Raw genomic sequence first — 20,264 nt, forward strand, 5'->3', positions numbered from 1 at the left:
AGCCCAGGAACTGGCTTCTCTGGCCGATAGTGAGTGACGATGTCTGGGGAAGGAAACTTGCAAAAAGCTAAGGAGGCCGGAACATCTTTATTTCTAGAAAGGGACATCACGCTATGTGTCTAACTTCTCTGCCCTCTGCAGCCTGGAACAGCCGCTTGCCGGGGTACCACAGTGACGTACGTGGAAGCTTGGAGTAAGAGAAAGATGCCGTGCAGAGTTGTTTAAAGCCCTTAGAGGTCTGGGCCTCTGTCCTCCTAGAGAGCGGTGGGTCAGCGCACTGTGACCCTAGCTGAGGGCCTTAAGGAAATGGAGTCCTAACCCCTGGCAAAGAGTATACCCAGTCATGACAATAACCAGTGGATCAGGGATGCGCTCTCTTCCCATCCCAGAGTCTCACTGGCCTGAGAGCCATTGTGATAGGAGAGGCCAAGTTCTCAAGTCACAGGAGGCTTGTGTACGCCCTCGCCAGCACCAGAGGCTCCTCTCGGTGTCCACACAGGCAGTGATAGGTTTAAGGCCACCCTCTGTACATACACTCTCGGATAGAAGCAGCCTTGAGTGTGTGTGGGGGGAGGGGGGAGTATGCTCACACCTACGGCCCACAAAGGCAACCCCACTCTGCCTGCACACCCAGACCAGGGCTACAGCCTCTCTCTCCGGGAGAAGTGAGAAAGTATGACCCTCTCTCCCTTCAGCAGCTCTGTTAGAGGCAAACCTCATCTTTCTATACTTCGCCCTGCGTGGAAGAGAAGCTATTGTGTCAGGCAGCCATGTCTCTGGTGGCTTCAAACAGCCTTCACTGCCAACCCCCAGAGCGAGTTGCTTTGGCCTGGGAATATCCTGGGTACTCCATGGTGCTCAGCAGTTAGTTCACATGGGGGCTGCATGCTCGCAGAACCCACTCCAGGTTAGGTACATGAATACCTGCTAATGAAGTTAATGGAAACAGATCTCCTAATGCCTCAGGCCTCCCCTCCTGAGACCAAAATGGCAGTGTCTACGGGGTTCCCATCTACCTTCCTGCTTCACGCTGCAGACCTGAGGCCCGAAATGAGCAGAGCCACCACATGCAGGGACACAGCATCTGTATCACCCGGCCTCCAAACCAGGCCTCCAATTTAGAAGGCCCTGGCCTTATCCAGCTCCCCCCTCAAACTCCATCCATTCTCCGCCAGAGCCACCAACAGTTTTTGGCTGGAAAACCTGGGTCCAATGCCCCTTTTGTGGCCAGTAATGTCTACTCAGCTGGAGCCAAGAACCTCTGCCCCCTTTGGTGGGGCCTGCCACCCCAAGAACAAGGACCCCCTCATAGGAGCTACCATCATCCTATACTTCAGGATTAGAGGCCTGGCCCTACGCAAACCCCGCCCCGCCCCGCCCCACCCTGCCCCGTCCCAGCTTCTTTCATAAACTGTGGGGTCAATGGGCCACATGATTTGAGGAAGAAGGAGCAGTCCCTTCTCCGTGATAGGAGGTCTTACCCTGGAGAGTGGCCTGGTGCTAATAGACATGACTGCAGAAGCCAGAGCAGCACCCCCTGGAGGTGCGTGTCCTCGGAGGAACCAAAGGCTACTGGGACATAAACTGTTTCAGGTCAGCCAGGATCACAGGTCAAAGGAGAAGCAAGTGGAGACAGGGTTTAGCCCCCCCTTTCAGTCCCAGGTAGCAGGTAGAGGAGTGCCACCATTCTGCCACCGTTTGTGGCCTGACCTCACACACACATTCATTCAACAAATATTTATTAAGCGCCTATCTGTGCAAGGCACTTTGGGAGAGGGCGCGGCAACCCGGGCCTTGCTCCTCTGCCCCGGCAGTGCAGTCCGCTGGAAAGGCAGCTCAGTGTCCCCGCGCTCACCAGGACCCAAGCGCTATCCTGGTGATGCCCGCCCCAGCCCAGCTGCTAGTGTGCCACCCGCACGTTACGCACACGGGGCACAGCCGCACTTGGTGGGCTTCTCCACCTCCTCAGCAAACGAGGTCCCATCGCTGCACTCGAAGGTGAGCTTCCTCCGCTTCAGCCGCAGGCCCTGGCAGCAGCCCTGGCCCGGGCACGCGCCCCGGCATTCCACCCATGACAGTGGGCGCGTGGTCTGGCAGATGGCATAGCCCCTCTGGACCCGGTGAAAGTCCCGGACAGGGTCCCCCCGGCACTCGGACTCTGGATGGGACAAACACCAAGACACAGCCTCAGGGCACACCATGGGAAGCAGGAGGGGGACAGGGCAGCATCCTAGGAGGGCTCCTCTGGGAGGGCTCTCTCACCCCTCTGTCCTCCCCCTGTCTGCATGCACCTGTGCCGTGCTTCCTCCCAGGACTACAGTGTGATTGGGGAAGGAGGAAACAGCTAACTGCCCTGGCCCTCCAGGCCCGGGGCCAAATGAGATGATTTCCACTGTGCAGATGTGCAAGAGCTGAGGCCTGGAGGGCAATAGCATTGTGGAAGTATTCCTCTGTGGAGAGCATGACCCACTGACTCTATGGTACCCAAGGCTGAGTTCTCCTTCTTCCCTCTTCTCAGCCTCTGCAGTCTCGAGTCTAACCTCAGGGTTAGCATCTTGGTGAAGGAGCCCAGGGAACATCTGGGAAAAAAAATCCCTCAACTTTCAAGCATCCTGCTACACCCAGGTCCAACACTGATAGGCCAAGATGCTCAAACTTGGCCAGGAGCTGTTACTGGGCATACCTGGATGATCTCTTCATATAGGCCTCAGCCAAGAAGGGCAGGGCCCTGCAGAAGGGAGCTGCAAGGCAGGCTGGGCCCAGGAGATAGAAGGGGTGAAGCTCTGTTCCTAGAGGGCAGGGGCACCAAAAGCCCGGTAGTCCCATAAGTACCAGAGGGGAGAGAAGGGGCTGAGAATGAGAGGGCTTGCTGGGGGTTCATGGATGCTAACATGAGGCTGTTACAGCAGGATGGTGGGGAGGGAGCCTGCAGAGGGCAGTCAGGAGGGGGCTCCCTGACCTTGCTCACACAGCTCGCCTGAAAAACCTGGGCTGCACACACAGTGTGCCCCTCTGGTGGCCGAGGCCTGGCAGTGACCATGCAGGCACTGTAAGCCCCCACAGGGCTCTGCCACAGCCCCGACCTGGTTGCACAGAGCCCCCGAGTATCCATCCTGGCACTGGCAGCTGTAGGCAAGCGCATCGAGGGGCACGCATTTCCCATGGACACACCTGGAAGTGACAGAGGAGAGAGCTGTGAGGACAGGCTAGCCCATGAGCCAGCCAGAGGAGGCCCCACCTCTTCTGCCCTTGCCCTTAATTCTGTTCCCAAGATTTAAAGGAGTGCGGCAAAAAGTGTGATTCTGTGCTTGTCCTATTCTAGCTGATAAAAGCTTAAAGCCAGATTAATAATAATAATAATAATACATATTGTTATCATTATTCATTATAAGCAATTATTAGTAATTAATGTGAGGCCGCATGCTCCAATTTAAAAGATTTAAAGCTATGGCTGTCAAAGCAATGCTTGCCCTAAGTAAGTGGGACTTGCAGACAAAGGACAGATAGGTGAGGGTGATGGCTCTCTTGGTTCATCCCAGGCTTACTTGTGGCCATGGCAGGGGCCATCCACTGGCTGGTCACAGTGCAGGCCCCCCCAGCCAGCCTCGCAGTGGCACACAGGCCCTGGGGTGGCGTTGGGCTGGCAAATGCCATGTAGGCAGTAGAGTTTGCGGCAGGGCTCGCAGCCGGGCACCACACCCGGCTTCATCTGTGTCTTGGTGAAGTCCTGCAGTTCGTTGTTGATGTATAGATTCCGGATGCAACCGTGGAAGCTGGTGCCATTGAGGATCTGCCACAGGCGGAAGGCAGCTGAGTTCACATCCACGGGCATCCCTGAGGTACGGGAAGAAACAGTAGGCTAAGGTGGGACCAGGCCATGACTGTTGGACAGCTCTGCAGTGTCCCCTCTTGCCCTTTGAGCTCTGTGCTATTTCTGAGGAGGCCCTTGCCACCCTGGAGTACTCCTTTCCAGGAAGACATGGAAAGTCTATTCCTCTGTCACCAGAGCTGAGAGTGAGGCCAGGCATGGCCAGTGGAGCAGTAAGACTCTCGGATGCCTGCTCCCATGTCTGGCTCTTTCTTCCTGGGACTCCTTCCTTCCCTCTGAGACATCCGTTTTCATTCCTGGAGACCCCAACTGAAGCACTTTGCCACCCGCTTTCGTGCTAGTGGCTTCACCATAACCCCACAGCAGAGGTCGCCGGTCCCTAACGGACATGCTCAGAAGCTCATCTGAAAAAACTCAATTGGCAGGAACAGAGTTGGGATCCCACAGAAGATCTGGAAGTCTCCAGCCTAAGACCACATGAGAATGATTGCAGGTGGTGAACAGGGGTTTCCTGGCCTTCAGCATCTGCGAGGTCCACTGGGGAGTCTCCAGATGCTATAGGGACTCTGTGCTGAGTCTCTTGCAGTGTTTCTGGCCCCTGAGGGTCCAAGACTAGAAATGGATCCCAGACATAAGAAATTCCTTCTGGGTCAGAGCCAAGAAGGGTACCTGTGGTATGAAGGACAGTTGGGAAAGACTGATTTCCCCCAACCCCAGGCCTGTTGACCATCCTACTTGGTTAGTCTGGGTTGGCCAGAATGTCGCTAGACCCCAGTCAAGGCAGCAGAATCTACCATAGTAACCATTCGGTAGGACCATCTCATCCTTTGGCTTCTCCCTGGCCTTAGCACCAGCTCTCCTGGTCAGCCTCTGACCACAGAGGACAGGAGGTCCCTGCCTGGGGACACTGTCACCACAGCTTGGTGTAGAGGCTTGAAGAGGGATGCATGGCAGGTCCTCACCTCCCACATAGAGGGGGGCCTCGCTGTTGAGTGTGTAGTGCTTTCCAAAGTTGTCCATGGTCATGGGGCTGCCGCCATCGATGGAGAGGTTCACCATCTGGTCAAAGGTCACCAGCTCAACTGTGTGGAACTGCCCGTCGTTGATTGTTTCAGTACTGGAAGGAAATAGGAGAGGGGTGCCTACCTCAGGGAATGGGTACCCACCTCAGGGAGTGGGCCTCAGGGAGTAGGTACCCACCTCAGGGAGTGGGTGCCCACCTCAGGGAGTGGGTGCCCACCTCAGGGAGTGGGTACCCACTTTGGGGAGTGGGTACCGATCTCAGGGAGTGGGTACCTGCCTCAGGGTGTGGGCCTCAGGGAGTGGGCCTCAGGGAGTGGCCCTCAGCAAGAAAACCAATGGGACCAAGTGGACTTTGGTCTGATGCCTCCCAACTGCCTCTTCCTGAGGCCCAGGGAAGGCTGAAACATTTGGAGATAGCTTCTTCTCCAGTGAGGGGCTGAGGTGAGGTTGGGTGGGGAAAGATGAGTGTCGAGGAGCCTCAACTCCAAGTAGACTAGACTCAGGAAACCAAGCAGCCTTTCTTCTTAGTCAGTCATGTTTCTGTAGTTCCCACAACCTCTTCACCCAGAAGCCCCATCCCGGCATGCCCAAGCGAGGAAGGTTGACAGCCTGAGAAATTCTTACCTGTAGATAGCAGAGCTGGGGTAGCTGCCTGGGTCGTAGCTAACACGGACATGGCCCTGGTACAGCTCAACTGCAATGTGGTCATTATCCCCATTGTAGAGGAGGATCCCATTGTCCTCTGCTGTGGAGACCTGGGAAGCAAAGGAACTTCCTCTTCCATGCCACCCCTCACATAAGCAGCACAGTTAGGTGAGTGGACAGAGGGGACTCAAGGTCAGAAGGGTGATGTCATATGAAGGCCATGCCCTCCTCCTCTCTTCCTATGTCTGGCCAGCCTCCCAGAGAACCGGAGACCTAGGTCAGGGTGACTGACCTAGGCCAGCAATTCCAGGCTCACTGGACATTTACTGCAGACCGACCAGCACCAGGCACCAAAGCAGACGGGTTGGCTGGGGACTGGAGAGCATTTGCCCAAGAACAGGTAAAAGACCAGTTGCCCAGTGGGAAAGAGGCAGTGCATAGCCACCACTGTGTACAACTACCACCTCCCTGATGTGGGAGTATCCTGTGGTCCTCAAGGAACTGGATACAAAGGGAGGGTACCATAGAGGAGGCTTGCACGGGAAGGTTCTCTGTGCTAGAACTATTCAACTCTGGAAGGAGCTGCTTGGGAAACAGGGACTGGGGTTGGCTGAAGGTTCAGGTACTTGTCTAGGAGGGACGTCCCCGTGGCTATAGAAAAGACAGTTGCTTCCTTCTACTTAGCTCCCCCTCCCAGCATTCTTCTGGTAAATCTCCCAGTTCCCCAGTCTGTAGAGTAGACCCATAGACCAAGGCTAGACAAAGCACACTAGCTCATTTCCTTGGACTCAGTGATTGGTCAAGATTCAAATAGGCATGCAACAAAAACCTGACCAATCAGAGAACTTTCCCTGAAACCACCAGGTGCTGGGTTAGAGTTCAATCAAAGTCTCTTAATGAGTGACAATGAGTCCTACCTAAGATGTTAGAATACCCTGAGCTATGACTGGGGCTAGGACTAGGGCTGGGGCTGGGGCTGGGGCTGGGCTGGGGCTGGGGCTGGGGCTGGCTGGGGCTGGTGCTGGGGCTGGGGCTGGGCTGGGGGCTGGGGCTGGGGCTGGGGCTGGGGCTGGGCTGGGGATGGGTCTGGGCTGGGGCTGGGACTGGGGCTGGGCTGGGGCTGGGGGGGCTGGGGCTGGGGCTGGGGCTGGGGCTGGGGCTGGGCTGGGGCTAGGTAAGTTTCGCCTTGCTGAGTTGATAGGCTGCCTGCTCTCTTTCTGAGGACAATGTGAGAGATGAGAACTAAGCTTATCTGAGAAGCTGGGAAGAGAGGACCTGAAGGGAAGGAGAGATAATTGGGTGTTTGTGGCCAAGAATGGAATCTGAGGCAGAGGAGTCAAGAGTTTGCACTGTCTACGGGGTGAAATGCCGTGACATCTGCTCCCCTCGTCCTCTGGGACATACTCAGCAAAACAGCCAGATTTTCGTCATTTGTTGAAGCAGAACCTGATCCCCCTCAACATGGTGATGTTCTGAGGTGATACTGAAGGTATAAAACAGGCATTTAAGGGACCCCAAAACAGTTGGTTAAAGGCAAGCCCAGAATTCCCTCGGGCCACATGGGACAATCCTGTCTGTGGCACTGGAGGCCACAGCTGAGCAGAAAGGATGGTAAAAGCCTGTGGTCAAGGCCTCTGGCAGGTTTTCTGGATTCTGTCACGCCACAATTGTCCCAGAGATGACTGAGAAACCTTTTCAAGTCAGTCTTCAGACTGACCCACCCTAACCTCAGGATCACAGTGACTCACACAGGTTCCTTGCAGTTCCTGTGGACAGGGGTGTACTCTGACATTTTGTCGTGAACACGGGTGCCCTCCTGACTCTCTATGAGTAACCATGTCCCGAGAGACACACCTGAAGAGTGATGTTGGCCCGAGGCCAGTTCTGCAGGTCAGTGAACTGCAGGTAAGTGTCCCGGTCCACAAAGTTGACACTGAGCAATTTCTCACATTCGGGACCTCCAAAGCCTGGTAGGCACTGGCATACGGGCTGGCTGCCCTGGTCTACACAGTTGGCTCCATTCTGGCACTCAGTCCCTTCACAGGAGTTCCTGGGGGCAGGTGGGATCTCACAGAGCTGTCCACTGGGAGGAAAAGACACAGGTCAGAGAGGACAGAGCCAAATGGGGCAGAGGGAGTCTCTCCCCCAGCGTGGTTCAGAAATTCACAAACCACCCCAGGAAATTAGGCCATTAAAGTGATGGAGGAGGTCTTTTGTGAATGTTGCTGTCCAAAGGTAGCAGGGTCCAGGAGGACCTCCTGGTGTAGCAGCTGCGGTACCACCGGGCACCTCCCAGAAAAGGAAGCCCCATGGGAGCCACTTTCTAACAGGATCTCAGACGACTGACATGCACGTTGAAACTGGAGATACGGCCCCCTTCTCCCGCGGATAAGTCTGCAAGGAAGCTTTTTACAATGCAGAAAACTCTGACTTTAAACAGCGGTGGTAGTGAGATCCCAAATTACAGGAATAAGAACAATTACCTGGGGTGTGGCTGGAAGACAGAGTGTTTATTTAGTGCGTACAAGGCCAAGGGCTCCAGTAATGCCCAACACAAGAGGCAGGGAAAGGTTCGAAGGACAAATATGAACAACTGTGTGTCAGCTTATAGATGACATCATCTCGCTGACCCAAGAATATAAATAGAGAAAGAACATCTGTGCTAACAAACAAATAAGGAAATTGAACTGGTGACCAGAAAATTGCCCAGGCCAAAGGACTTCACTAATGACTTCTATCAACATTTAAAAAAAAAATCATACTCATTTTTTTCTCACAAACTCTTCTGAGAAGTAGACAATGAAGGAGCAAACACATCCTCATTCTGAGACCCTGACACCTGAGTTAGACAAAGACACTGCCTGAAGAAAACACAGGCCAAAGTCGTTAGGAGCACAGGCAAAACATCCTCGGCAAAATAGCAGCCAATCAGATGGAGAATACGCTATGCTATATACTGTGACCATTTAAGTTTCACCTCCAGGGCGCAAAGTTGGCTTAATATCTGAAATCAATCAGTGTAGAACACTCTAGTAGCATATTAAAGATCAAACAAACTTCAACGAACTAGAAATAGAAGGGTAGTCTGTCAGCTTAAAGAAGAAACACATAGCCGACATCACACTTAATGGCCGAGGTTGGATGTTGCCCTGTCTAATCAGAAGGAAGCCAAGAATATCTGCTCTCACAAGCTCCAGATAGCAGTGCCCTGGAGGGTCTGTCCAGAGCAGTTAGGACAGCAAGGGAGAAAATACACATCTAGATTGAAACAGAAGAAAAAAGGGGCTCTATTTACACATTGTATTACCCTGTAGAGAAAAGAATCCTTAAAAATCCATTAAAACACTTGGGACGAACAAATGGACTCGGCAACATTCAAAATCGGTACATACGCAACAAATGAAATTAAGAAATCAATCCCAGGGAACTGAAGAAGTAGCTCGGTGGTTAAAGGCACGTGTTGCTCTTGCAGAGGACCTGAGTTCAATTCCTGCACCTACATGTTTTTGCTCACAACCACTTATATCTTCAATTCCAAGGGATCTGATGGGCGCCTCTGACCTCTGTGGCCACTGCATGATTTCGATGCACACGTGCATGCTGGCAAACGCTCGTGCATGTAAATAAAGCAAATAACTTAAAAAAATCAATTCCATTAACAATATTATTTAAAAGAATTAAAATTAGGAAATAATTCCAAAATTAAGAGTGAGGAGCTAGAGACATGGCTCAGTGGTAAAGAACACTGGATGCTCTTCCGGAGGACCCAGGCTGGATTCTCAGCACACACAAGGCTCACAATCATCTGTAACTCCAGTCCCAGGAGATCTCACACCCCTCTGGCCTCCGAGGGCACATACTTGGTTCATAGACGTATTTGCAGGCAAAACACCCACACACATAAAATAATGAAAAAAATGTTTCAAAATAAGTGTGAACACTTTAAAGATCACACACACACACACACACACACACACACACACAAAGATGACAGAAGCTAAAGTATTCTACATATGCAGAAAGGCAGTTTGGGCTCAAGGATGGGGAAATGGGAAAATCCAGTATTGCTTTGTTAAAATGCCACTGCTCCCTAGAGTCAATAGCACTCCTACCAAAATCCCAAATTACTTCTTTTTTTTCTTTTCTTTTTGTGAAAAATTTGACTGGCTAACCCAAAAATTTCATATAAATTCCATGAACCCAGAATAGCCAGAACAACCTTGAAATACAACAAACCAGGACAGCATACAATTTCCAATTTTAGAACTCCCCACGAGACCACAGTAATAAAGATTGCATGCTGCTGACATAGTGGTGGCCGTTACAGGAGGACCCCTACACTTGCGAGAAAGCCACAGAATTTTCACAAGAAAGCCAAGACAATTAAATGAGATGGGGAGGGGGGAAGAGTCCTTTCAACAAATAGTGACAAACTCCTTCCTTTACAGACCCACCTCCCCGCCCTTCAGCAAGCAGGTTTGGAGTCCTGGCTCTACGTGGTTGTTTAACTGTCCCATGTTTGTGTAGTTGAGCCTGGTTGAGTCACACCTAAAACTCCAGCACTCGCTTCCAAGAATGAGACTGTCACTCACCCAAGCCCTAGAGGGGCCCTTGCCAGTCCCACTTGAGGCAGGGGAGTTGCTCATGGTGTGGCCAGAGGGACTCACCTGTAGCCCTCAGCACAGAGACAGGCGTAGCTGTTGATCTCATCCACACACTGAGCCCCGTTCTGACACTGGTGGTCCTTGCAGTCGTCCTGGTTTTTGCTGCAATTGTCACCCGTGTAGCCTGGTATACACTCACACCTGAGGTGGACAGGGAGAGGATCAACTGACATTCATCCTAGAGTTCAGTGGCCAGGGCCGTGCAGCCTGTGTGTTTGACAGAGAACCCTGCAGTCTTTTCTACTATGGATGTGAGGGAACGTAGGCTGGCAGAGAGGATGCCTGGCAGCGAGAAGAAGTGAGGATCTTGTCTTGGATGTCCACCATCATACCAGCTACACATCTAAGGTCAGCCTCTGGCCCGTTCTTGACTTGCCCTGCTCCATTGTCCCCTAGGACCCACCCACAGCAAACAACCTCACACCACAGATTTGGCTGTTTCTCTATGTTGAGCCTCTCCAACTTTGGTGGGCCCAGATTCCCAGCCCCTCATCAAGATCCACCCTCAATGAGGACCTTGACCCAGACAAGCCCCAAACTTCCAGGCTCTCACTGAGCCTCAAGTCTGCCCCCAACCCATTCAGGCTAAGGCACACATCCTCTACTCCTTTCTCACCCCTAGAACATCTGCTGCTCTCTTCAGACCAAGCCCACCCCATCAGGGCACAACCTTGCCTTTACTCCTGTTAGTTCTAGAACACCTTTTGCTCTCTCCCTGAGGGGTTCAGCCAGGCCAATCCCTCCCCTTTCTCAGTAAGTTTCCAGGAAAGCGTACTAGCTCTCACCAACTCCAAACCCACAGGTAAGCAGACTGCGTTCTTACACAAACACAGTGTTTTTCAGGCTGGAAGAAATATCGCTCAGCCCAATACACATACACAGAACTGGTCTCATGTTACAGCGTTTGCCCCAACCGTATGAAACAGCACACTGCTCTCCGATAGTTTCTGTTTTCTCTTTTAATGTTAATTTTGACCTACCCAACTGATCACCACCAGATGGGTCCGGAGTTTCAACATGAAAGAATGCTGTGGTAGTCCAGCCACTACACGCTTGTTCATGCTTTTACTCAAGATCCTCCTGTCAAATGCTTGCTGGGTCCAGCAACGCCAAGCACAGCTCAGCTGGGTATCCCTCTCTTCCACCCTACCACCAGCACAGAGAATTCAGAGTGCAGGTATCACACAACCTGATGGGCTATAGCTGGGCACAGGGCTCAATGTTTGGCCCATCTCCTGAGGATGAGGGATGGCACAGCAATCCCATACTAGCCAGTACAAGCCTGCTTCATCCTGCTGTCTAAGCTTCCTCAGCTCGGAGGATGGCCTCTTCCAGCCAGTGTCTCACCCCTCCCTGGTTAGTCTGGCCACTCCCACTCCTATCCCTGTGACTTACTAAGGTGTATATTACCTCTCTTGTCCTCACAGAGGCCTTGTTGCAGTTTAGTGCCCATGTACAGCAGTCCCCAACAGTCCCCTGATACTACTGGCTACATAGCAGGCTTTTTCTCGTGGCCTTAGTCCCAGTCCTCGCTTAGAAAGCCCTACTCTGACAACTCTGCTGACTTCACAAGTGGGAGGAGGGATGTTCTAGGAATGAAACTGTATTAAGGGGGTGACATTTTTCAAAAGCCCATGGGACCTTCATACAGCAGCCTCAGGTGATAAGCACTTCTGCTACACAATCCAGAGGTTCCTTGCCCTGGAGCTGGACAGGTGTTGGAAGTTGGAACTTTGTGGCCACAAGTAGGCCATAGACTGCGTATGGGAGTTGAGGCCACCTAGTAAACAGGCCCACACTCTACTCATATCCTCTCTTTGAAGATTGGCAAGAGTGAGCAGCCTCCCTTCAGTCTTTCTTTCGGGTAAGGTTTTGTTCTGGAAAGGTTCTTTAGTTCTGCGAGCTTTGTGAATTTTGTGATTGGGGTGAGAGGTTATGAACCAGGCATGAATGGCTGTAGGTGGAACATGGTTGCCAGGCTCAGGGTTAGGTACCTTCCAACAAAGCAACTTCTCATTTATCTTCACCAGCACCCAGTTCACAATGAGAAAAATGGGCTCCGTCCAGCCATTGTCTGCTCAGGGTCAAGCTGAAGCAAGTCCCAACCCCAGGACTGCATGACCAGAGCTGTGCCAACAGCCACCCTCTGACAGCTCTCAGGAACCCAGAATACCAAGACCACACCCACTGACAGATGAGGGGTAGGAAGGAAGAGAGGAGGCCAAGAGTAGGCTGGCAGTGGGTGGCACTGACCTGGGCCCCTCTGGGGTGCCAACACATTGGGCCTCATGCTGACACGGGTTCAGATCCGGAGAGCAGAAGTCCACTAGCTGTTCACAGGCCCTTCCTAGGGGAAGAAAAATCAAGAGGCAAGAGATGCCCAGCTCCATAGAGCCCATGCAGACACTGGCATGCCTGCAGGGTTGTGGATGCCTTGGATCCCGTAATGCTTACCTGTGTACTGCAGGGGGCACCGACATGTGTAATTCCCTATGCCATCCACACAGACACCCCCATTGACACAGTCGTGCTTCTCACAATCATCTGTGTTCATTCCACACGTCGGCCCTTCAAAGCCGGAAGGACAGGAGCACCTGTGGTAGGGGCAGAGGATGGAAAGGAGCTGGGAAAGCCTTTGGCTGCTGGTCAGAACCCTTATTCCACGAGGCTAGAGCTCTACTCTAAACCAGGCCCTTGTCAGAGGGCGAACAGGTTAGAGGGTAACAAGACCAGCCCTGCCTTTAAGGAATCCTCTGGCTTACAGTCTGATGGGGGAGACAAATAGAAGACAATAGCCCAAGGAGAAGTGTAATCATGATGGTGGAGGCTCTGAAGCCAGGCATGGGCAAAGAGCCCCTAACACCTCCTCACCAGCACATGGTCAGGCATGCTTCCTGGCAGAGATGATGGGCTAACCTCAGCAAAAGTCCCAACAGGGGAGGGTTAGCCCAAAGGGATGGGTGAAGTCTGAAGTGAGAAGGTAGGACCTGCTCACCTACATTGCTCAAGTCTTCGAGGACACAGACCTCAGGGACAGAGAAAGAATGGAGCTGGACTGAGCAGTCGCTGGGTTGGAGAAGGTTCTTGAAGTTGGTGATTTTCTTTCTTTTTTTTTTTGGTTCTTTTTTTCGGAGCTGGGGACCGAACCCAGGGCCTTGCACTTCCTAGGCAAGCGCTCTACCACTGAGCTAAATCCCCAACCCCAGTTGGTGATTTTCTAACCAGGGTAGTCAATAGCTCAGGACATGTGAACTTTCCCAAGGGTCAGAGACAGTCGTCTGAGGAGCTCCCATCCAGCGCTTCAAACATCCCACAGGACTCAGAGACAGTGGAATAGCTGCCTCTCTCCTGTCATGCTCAGGTGGCATTCCGCCTAAGCAGGAGGTGGGGGCTGTGCCTCCAGGTGCCAAAGAAGGCAGCAAGCAGACAATTAAAAATAACTGACAGGAGACTCCTGGAACTGAGTCTCTAACCAAACTGAAATGTTGCTGCCACCTGCTCAGGCTGGAGATTTTTGTCCTATAAACTGGAAGGGTTTCCAATAGCTGAGTGGCAGGTCCATGATGAATCTACTAGTCCCGACAGTGGATTTATGTGAACAGACCTTCCCAGAATAAAATATTCATGCAAATAAAACAGCAGGGCAGCTGCTCTCTCCTGTCATGCCCAGACTATCTGCGGACACATGGACCAGCTTACAAAGAAAACAGACACACTATAAAGGAGTTTGTCCCGGCACACATTACCTTACAGGTAATAGCTGCCGAATTTATAACAGTTACATTGTTTTGCATGGTATTAGCCATCTTACTGATAAGTGAGACACAAGAAACTATTTTTTTGTAATTGTATCTATTTGTGTTTTTGTGTGTAAGGGTGCATTGTCTGCATGCCTTTATCATGCCTGATCCCCCTGGAGGCTAGAAAAGGGCATATGGTCCTCTGAGACTGGAGTTATAGATGGTTGTGAACCAGCATGTGGGGTGCTGGGACTCAAACCCAGGTCCTCGAAGAGCAGCCAATGCTCTTACCCACTGAGCCATCTCTCCATGCTCCAAAGTAATTTTAATAAAATAAAATTTGGGAGATAGGATTTCCCTAGGTAGCTAGCTCATGCTGGCTTCGAATTCACAATCCTCCTGCCCTCGGACTCCTACACCCTAGGATTACCTATGTGTACCACCAAATCCAGACAAAAGAGACGTCTAATTAGGAGCTCTTGGTGTCAGGAAATGGAGAGGGACATCAGACTTCAGCCCTCAAACTCTCGTTGGTGGCAGATGTTCCTGGCATAGTCATTTCAGTGCTATGGGGGAGCTTGCTGGTGGCGTTTTTAAAAGGCGCGCAAAGCACTCGGGAGGCCAAAGGGAAGCATGCATGGCTGAGAACTCCAGAGCAGCCTTGACTATACAAGAGACCCTGTCTCAAAACAAACAAAAAAAATTAATGAATACATACTAAAATGGCACCCCCGTTGCTATGCTCAAGAGATACCACAGGAGGATAGGGATAGTGTGTGTAACCTAGTTGCTTTACTTTAAAATGGCAATGATATTTATGACGTCTATGATACTGTCTCCTTTGCATGAAAAAATAAACTTACAGTAAAAAGCAAATGTAGCTGTTGCTCTAAGAAAATTTGCGCTGGTGGTGTTCACGTCTTTTCTGGAGAGTGAGGCAAGTAAAGAGGCCTGAAGTTTCTATCACAGCCTTCTTCTGGAGTTCGATTTTGAGTTAGGGCAGAAAGTCCCAACTGACACAATCTAAGGCATAAGGGAGGGGATCTCCCCTCCTACCTGGTGCTATGGGCCCCCCAACTGTTGGATAGGTAGGGCCACCCCAGCTGTCCCCTCTGCCCTGAAGGTGCGTCCCAGCCCTGAGCAGGAGCTGAGCAGTGGACCAGGCAGAAAGCTTAGCCTAGGCTGCTGCCCGCCCCTGAGGAGGGCCTTGCCTATTGTAAGGCTGCGTTTCCAAGGCAACGCTGGAGGAGAGGCACTTAGCGCTTTATTTTTTACATCTGGTAATTTGGGTCTGCAGAGGCAGGTTTGGCCATTTCCGCCCGCAGATTCAACATCATTTTCTGAAGAGCCAATTTGTTCAGTAGGCAATTTGTCTCCAGCGACTAAGTACTGTGTTCCTCTGGAAAGCTCTGGGAGGTCAGGGATGGGGGCTGGGGCTTCCTGGGGGAAAGCAGGCTAGTGGGGTATGTGTGTGTGTGAGTGGGTGTGGGAGGGGTCTGACATCTGCCCTGGAGGGATTCAGATGTGCTATATGATGAGCACAGCTGTACCCAGAGCATGGGAAATGCCACGCCTAGTGGGACCCCTCCCTAGGTGGCCAGTCAGTGAGAGTTGTGTGAAGGTTGAACCCCAGAAGGAGTGACCAGGATGTGGCTTCACTTTGGTCACCTCAGCTGTTACACAGGGCTGGCTAAGGCCTGCATGGTCCCGGTACAGCCTCTAGAGATTTGTTCAGCTTAAAGTGGAAGCTCAGGAGGGTGTGTGGGAGTTTAAAAGAGTCTTAGATGTCCCCAACCATTTCGTGGCACTACCATGGCATGTGCTCTTTGGTTGTAGGTTCCCATGGTGTAGGAAGACACTCCTGGTACCTTCACCAGGAGGCAGCCCCAACCCCAGGCTCTCTTCTGTGAACCCGCACTGTCTGGTGCCTGCTGTCCTCAGGGGGCTTAGAGAACCGATGACCACTATTTGGAGCACAGGTCTATTCCCTCTACCGACCCTCATCTCTTGCACGAGGAGGCTTGGAGGCTGGACCCAGCAGCAGTCCCCAACCCCATCTCAGAGCTCCTTGGGAACTCACGTGAAGCCAGCATCCTCGCCCTCCTGGGCATGGCAGGTTCCCCCATTTCCACATGGGTTGCTGGAACAGCTGTCCAGAGACACCTCACAGTTTCGGCCCTGGAGGAAAAGTCAACGGTGAGGACTCCAGGGAGAGCCTAGGGGGTTAGCATGATCTAAGACAGAGCCTTTAGCAGCTCTGCTTGCCTGCCACGGGCTGCCTGCTCCTTTCATTCACTCATCCACCCATCCATCAACATGCCTATTTGTCTACAGGCAGGCTCTCCAGTGACAGGTCGGTCCACTCACACATCTGTTCTGAGCCAGGTGGGAAAGTGACAGGCCCAGCCATGCCGACCTGCCTCACAGCAGAGAGAACTCAGTTCCTCCAGCTTCCACCTACCTTGTAGCCACTGGGGCAGGTACACCGGTATACCTCAAGAGGGTCATTGTGACAAGTGCCCTGATTCTGGCATGGGCTGGACAGGCAGGGATCACACTTGGCCTGAACCGCCAGACTGGGAGGACCTGTGGGAACAGGGAGAACATTAGCAGAGGGAGGGCATGTGTGTAAGTGTGAGGTGCTACCGGGAAAGGTCCAGTCCTATGGAGAGATACCTTCCCAGGAGACATGCCTCACCATGAGTTTGTGAGGGTCATGCTACATCCCCAGCCCAGTTTAGCTCTCCAGCTGCAGAACCTACTTCACTAAAGGGTCACTGGAAGCCTCTGATTCACATGTAGCTGCGAGAGCCCATATGAACACCGCAGGGCTCAGTAGGTGGAAACTGTACACAGTGGTTAGGGCCACCCTAAGGCAGAGAGTAGCAAAACCATGATGGCTAACGGTTCCTGACTCTGCCCTTCACACCCTCAGAGGCAGTCACTCCAGCCTGCAGCCTGCTCAGCAGAGAGGGCTCTGTGTACCTGGGCTTGGCTCTGCAGGGAGTCTACAGCGGGGTGGAATCTACATGCCTTGAAGTTCTTTCTCTTTGAGTCTAAAAAGAAGAGAACCTACCCTGCTACCTTCTAAGGCACACAGGCTCCTCTCCAGACCCCAATCACTGGCAAGATAAGGCAGCCTGGCAGTAATGGTACCTGGGTGCCGACCGTAAGGGACACCAAAGTTTTGTAATCATTAACAGAGAAGGGCTGGAGAGGTGGCTCAGTGGTTAAGAGCACTGACTGCTCTTCCAGAGGTCCTGAGTTCAATTCCCAGCAACCACATGGTGGCTCACAACCATCTGTAATGGGATCCAATGCCCTTTTCTGGTGCGTGTCTGGAGACAGACACAGTGTACTCAAATAAATAAAAATAAATAAATCTCAAAATCCATTAAAAAAAAATGAATAGGGAAACCTGGCCACTCAACTCAGGCTCCCTCTGAAGGATCCTTCTAGAAGAGGTAACATACCAGTTCTGCTGAAGAGGCATGCCCTTGAATAGAAAACAAAAACAAAAACAAAACCAAGACAAAACTGCTTCCGTGGGACAGAGGCTGCCAGAGGGATTTCCAGACACAGATGTGTCCGTTTTTTTTTTTTTTTTTTTTTTTTGGTTCTTTTTTTTCCGGAGCTGGGGATCGGACCCAGGGCCTTGCGCTTCCTAGGCAAGCGCTCTACCACTGAGCTAAATCCCCAACCCCGGCTTTCTTTTTTTTTTTTTTTTTTTTTTGATGTGTCCGTTTCTTAACCCACGTGAGTGAACTTGTCAGTGAACATGCATCAGGCTCTTCCCTCATGCCTGTGTACCTCTCCAGATGCTGCCATAAAATAAGTACACCCTGCCAGCGTGTAAATGCCGTGAACGTGTTAGCATAGCTCGGCTCACTCCTGGTAGCCGCTATAGAGTGGGCCCCTGGAACTATTACTGCTATGACAGCTTCCTGCACAGAGGGTGGCCTGGGCCTCCTCATTGACCTACAGCTGTCAGTTTCATTTCCCATGGCAGTCTGTGAGCTTGCAGAGGGCAAGGGCCATGCCCTGGGCTCCCCAGGGTCCTCCCCTGGCTCCCCCCCCCAAACAAAGCTTCCCCGGGCAGCCACTCAGCCACCTGTCTTGGTTCCGTGAGGTTCTGCAGGCCCTCAGGGGCTTGGTCCATCAACCAGTCAGTTAATCAGTCCCTGAACAAGTATTCGTAGATGCTGACCGCAGGGAGCCTGGGCGTAGACCACCAGTCACACCCTGATTCTTTGTGCTGCAAACGTCAAGAAAGCACCAGCTGGTCCTGTGGCCCCACCAGGGTTCCAGCTGTTTGTCCAGCTCAATGCCTATCTGTCTTAAGGGAAGCCTGGGAGCTTCAAAGCTGCTATTTTGATTTTTCTTACATAGCCGGAGGGCAGAATCTAAACCTTAAAGGCCTGGGGTTTTCTGCCTAGCTTTTTTTGCTTGTCCGATGTCGAGACTGGAAAGCAGCCATCCTAGTCAGCAGAGCCTCAAATTTATCATCTGACTCTCCTAGCAGTGAGACCAGGGACCCAGGAGTTTCTGGTAGACCCTACCAGGACTGGGCAAGTCCCGTGGTCCCTTCTCTCATGCCCCTGGGCTCACCTTGGCATTCAAACTTCTTGGCAGGTGTGGTGAGCAACAGTTTGCCCTCCATCTCTGGGGGTCCAGCACAGCGGGCAATGCCAGGTTCCTTGTAGCCAGTCTTCACCCAGCTGGAGAGCCATCGGAGGTGGCAGTCGCAGTACAGGGGGTTGGCACCAATGGCCCTGGGACAGGCAGTGGAGAAAAGCAGGCATTCTGATTTCAGAAGCTCTGAGTCACTGGGGATGCAGGTCCCAGGTCACCCCCATGCTCCATTTTAAGCCCTTCGTGTGCCTCATCTTACCTAGTCCCCACCACGCCCTGTCTTCATATCTGCACATAGAGACTTAGACTGAGTAACCAGCTTAGAACAAAGGAAGGGGGGAGATGTGGTTCGGAACCATACTGCCAGGGGCAGAGGCTCTCTACTGAGAGCCTCCACAGTCATGGGGGAGAAGGTGGCTAGCGTTTATCCCTGCACAGAAGCGGCCACTGCTCCTGCCCTTACACATCCGATGCTATCATTAACCCCACATGCCAAGCTTCTTGAAATTTTAAGATGTGCACTGAGCATCAGGTAGAATATGGAAGTCGCCTGGGGCCACACAGCAGCAAAGAACAGCCTCTGGGTCTGACCCCGGAACTGCCTGACCTGGTAGCCCATCCCAGTTTGTTTTTCTTTTCATTTTCAGTTAAGCAAAGACGGCAAGAATACATTGTTACTTGCAAACCTCTTTCAAACACTGCAGGTAGCTTTGAATGCTAGGTGTCATGGAAACAGACACACACACACATACACATACCACAGACACACACACACACACACACACACAGCACACACCACACACACAGCACACACACACACACCACACACACACACACACACACACACACACACACACACACACCACACACACACACACACACACACACACACACACACACACACACACACACACACACACACACACACACACACACACACACACACACACACACACACACACACCACACACACACACACACACACCACACACACACACACACACACACACACACACACACACACACACACACACACACACACACACACACACACACACACACACACACACACACACACACACACACACACACACACACACACACACACACACACACACACACACACACACACACACACACACACACACACACACACACACACACACACACACACACACACACACACACACCACACACACACACACACACACACACACACACACACACACACACCATACACACACATACACACACACACACACACACACACACACACACACACACACACACACACACACACACACACACAATTTCTGTTTTGTTTTGCTTTTGTCTTTTGGAGAAAGGGTCTCACTATGTAGCCTTGGCTGGCCCGAAACTCGCTATGTAGAAAAGGCTGTCCTTGGATTCATAAAAATTCTGCCCGCTCCTGCCTCCTGAGCACAGAGAATAAAGCTGTGCCACTGAACTACCTCAGGTTTTGTTTGTTTATTTTTTAATGGCATAGTTCAGTGTGACTGATGGGAGTGCAAACCAGTATAACTCCAATTACAGATGTTTAAGGCCCAGAAATAGTTTCTGAAAGTTTCCCCCACAGACGCATATACCGACACGTGTGAGAATGTGGTTTGTTAAAAAAAAAAAAAAAAGCCTGATGCTATGATCTGAATGCTCCCAAAATGCATGTCGAGACTTTTCATCAGGCCAGTGCTGAAAGGTGACCTTTAAAAC

General features: G+C 51.9%; 1 protein-coding gene across 1 annotated transcript in view; it reads right to left on the reverse strand.

Moving 5' to 3' along the window:
* Positions 1-1,722: 1,722 nt before the first annotated feature.
* Slit1 (slit guidance ligand 1) overlaps positions 1,723-20,264 on the reverse strand; it is a 144,278-nt gene continuing 125,736 nt past the window's right edge. Inside the window, exons 26-37 of the mRNA XM_032891963.1 lie at positions 18,510-18,673; positions 16,363-16,487; positions 15,982-16,079; positions 12,616-12,755; positions 12,415-12,508; positions 10,165-10,302; positions 7,352-7,580; positions 5,477-5,607; positions 4,792-4,946; positions 3,546-3,834; positions 2,960-3,171; positions 1,723-2,158 (exon numbers count right to left, since the gene is read on the reverse strand). Of these exons, the coding sequence (XP_032747854.1) occupies positions 1,920-2,158; positions 2,960-3,171; positions 3,546-3,834; positions 4,792-4,946; positions 5,477-5,607; positions 7,352-7,580; positions 10,165-10,302; positions 12,415-12,508; positions 12,616-12,755; positions 15,982-16,079; positions 16,363-16,487; positions 18,510-18,673 (2,014 nt within the window). The 3' untranslated portion in view covers positions 1,723-1,919. The remainder of the gene's footprint in view (positions 2,159-2,959; positions 3,172-3,545; positions 3,835-4,791; positions 4,947-5,476; positions 5,608-7,351; positions 7,581-10,164; positions 10,303-12,414; positions 12,509-12,615; positions 12,756-15,981; positions 16,080-16,362; positions 16,488-18,509; positions 18,674-20,264) is intronic.

This window comes from Rattus rattus, chromosome 2 (genome assembly GCF_011064425.1).
Source record: "Rattus rattus isolate New Zealand chromosome 2, Rrattus_CSIRO_v1, whole genome shotgun sequence".
Lineage (NCBI taxonomy): Eukaryota > Metazoa > Chordata > Mammalia > Rodentia > Muridae > Rattus > Rattus rattus.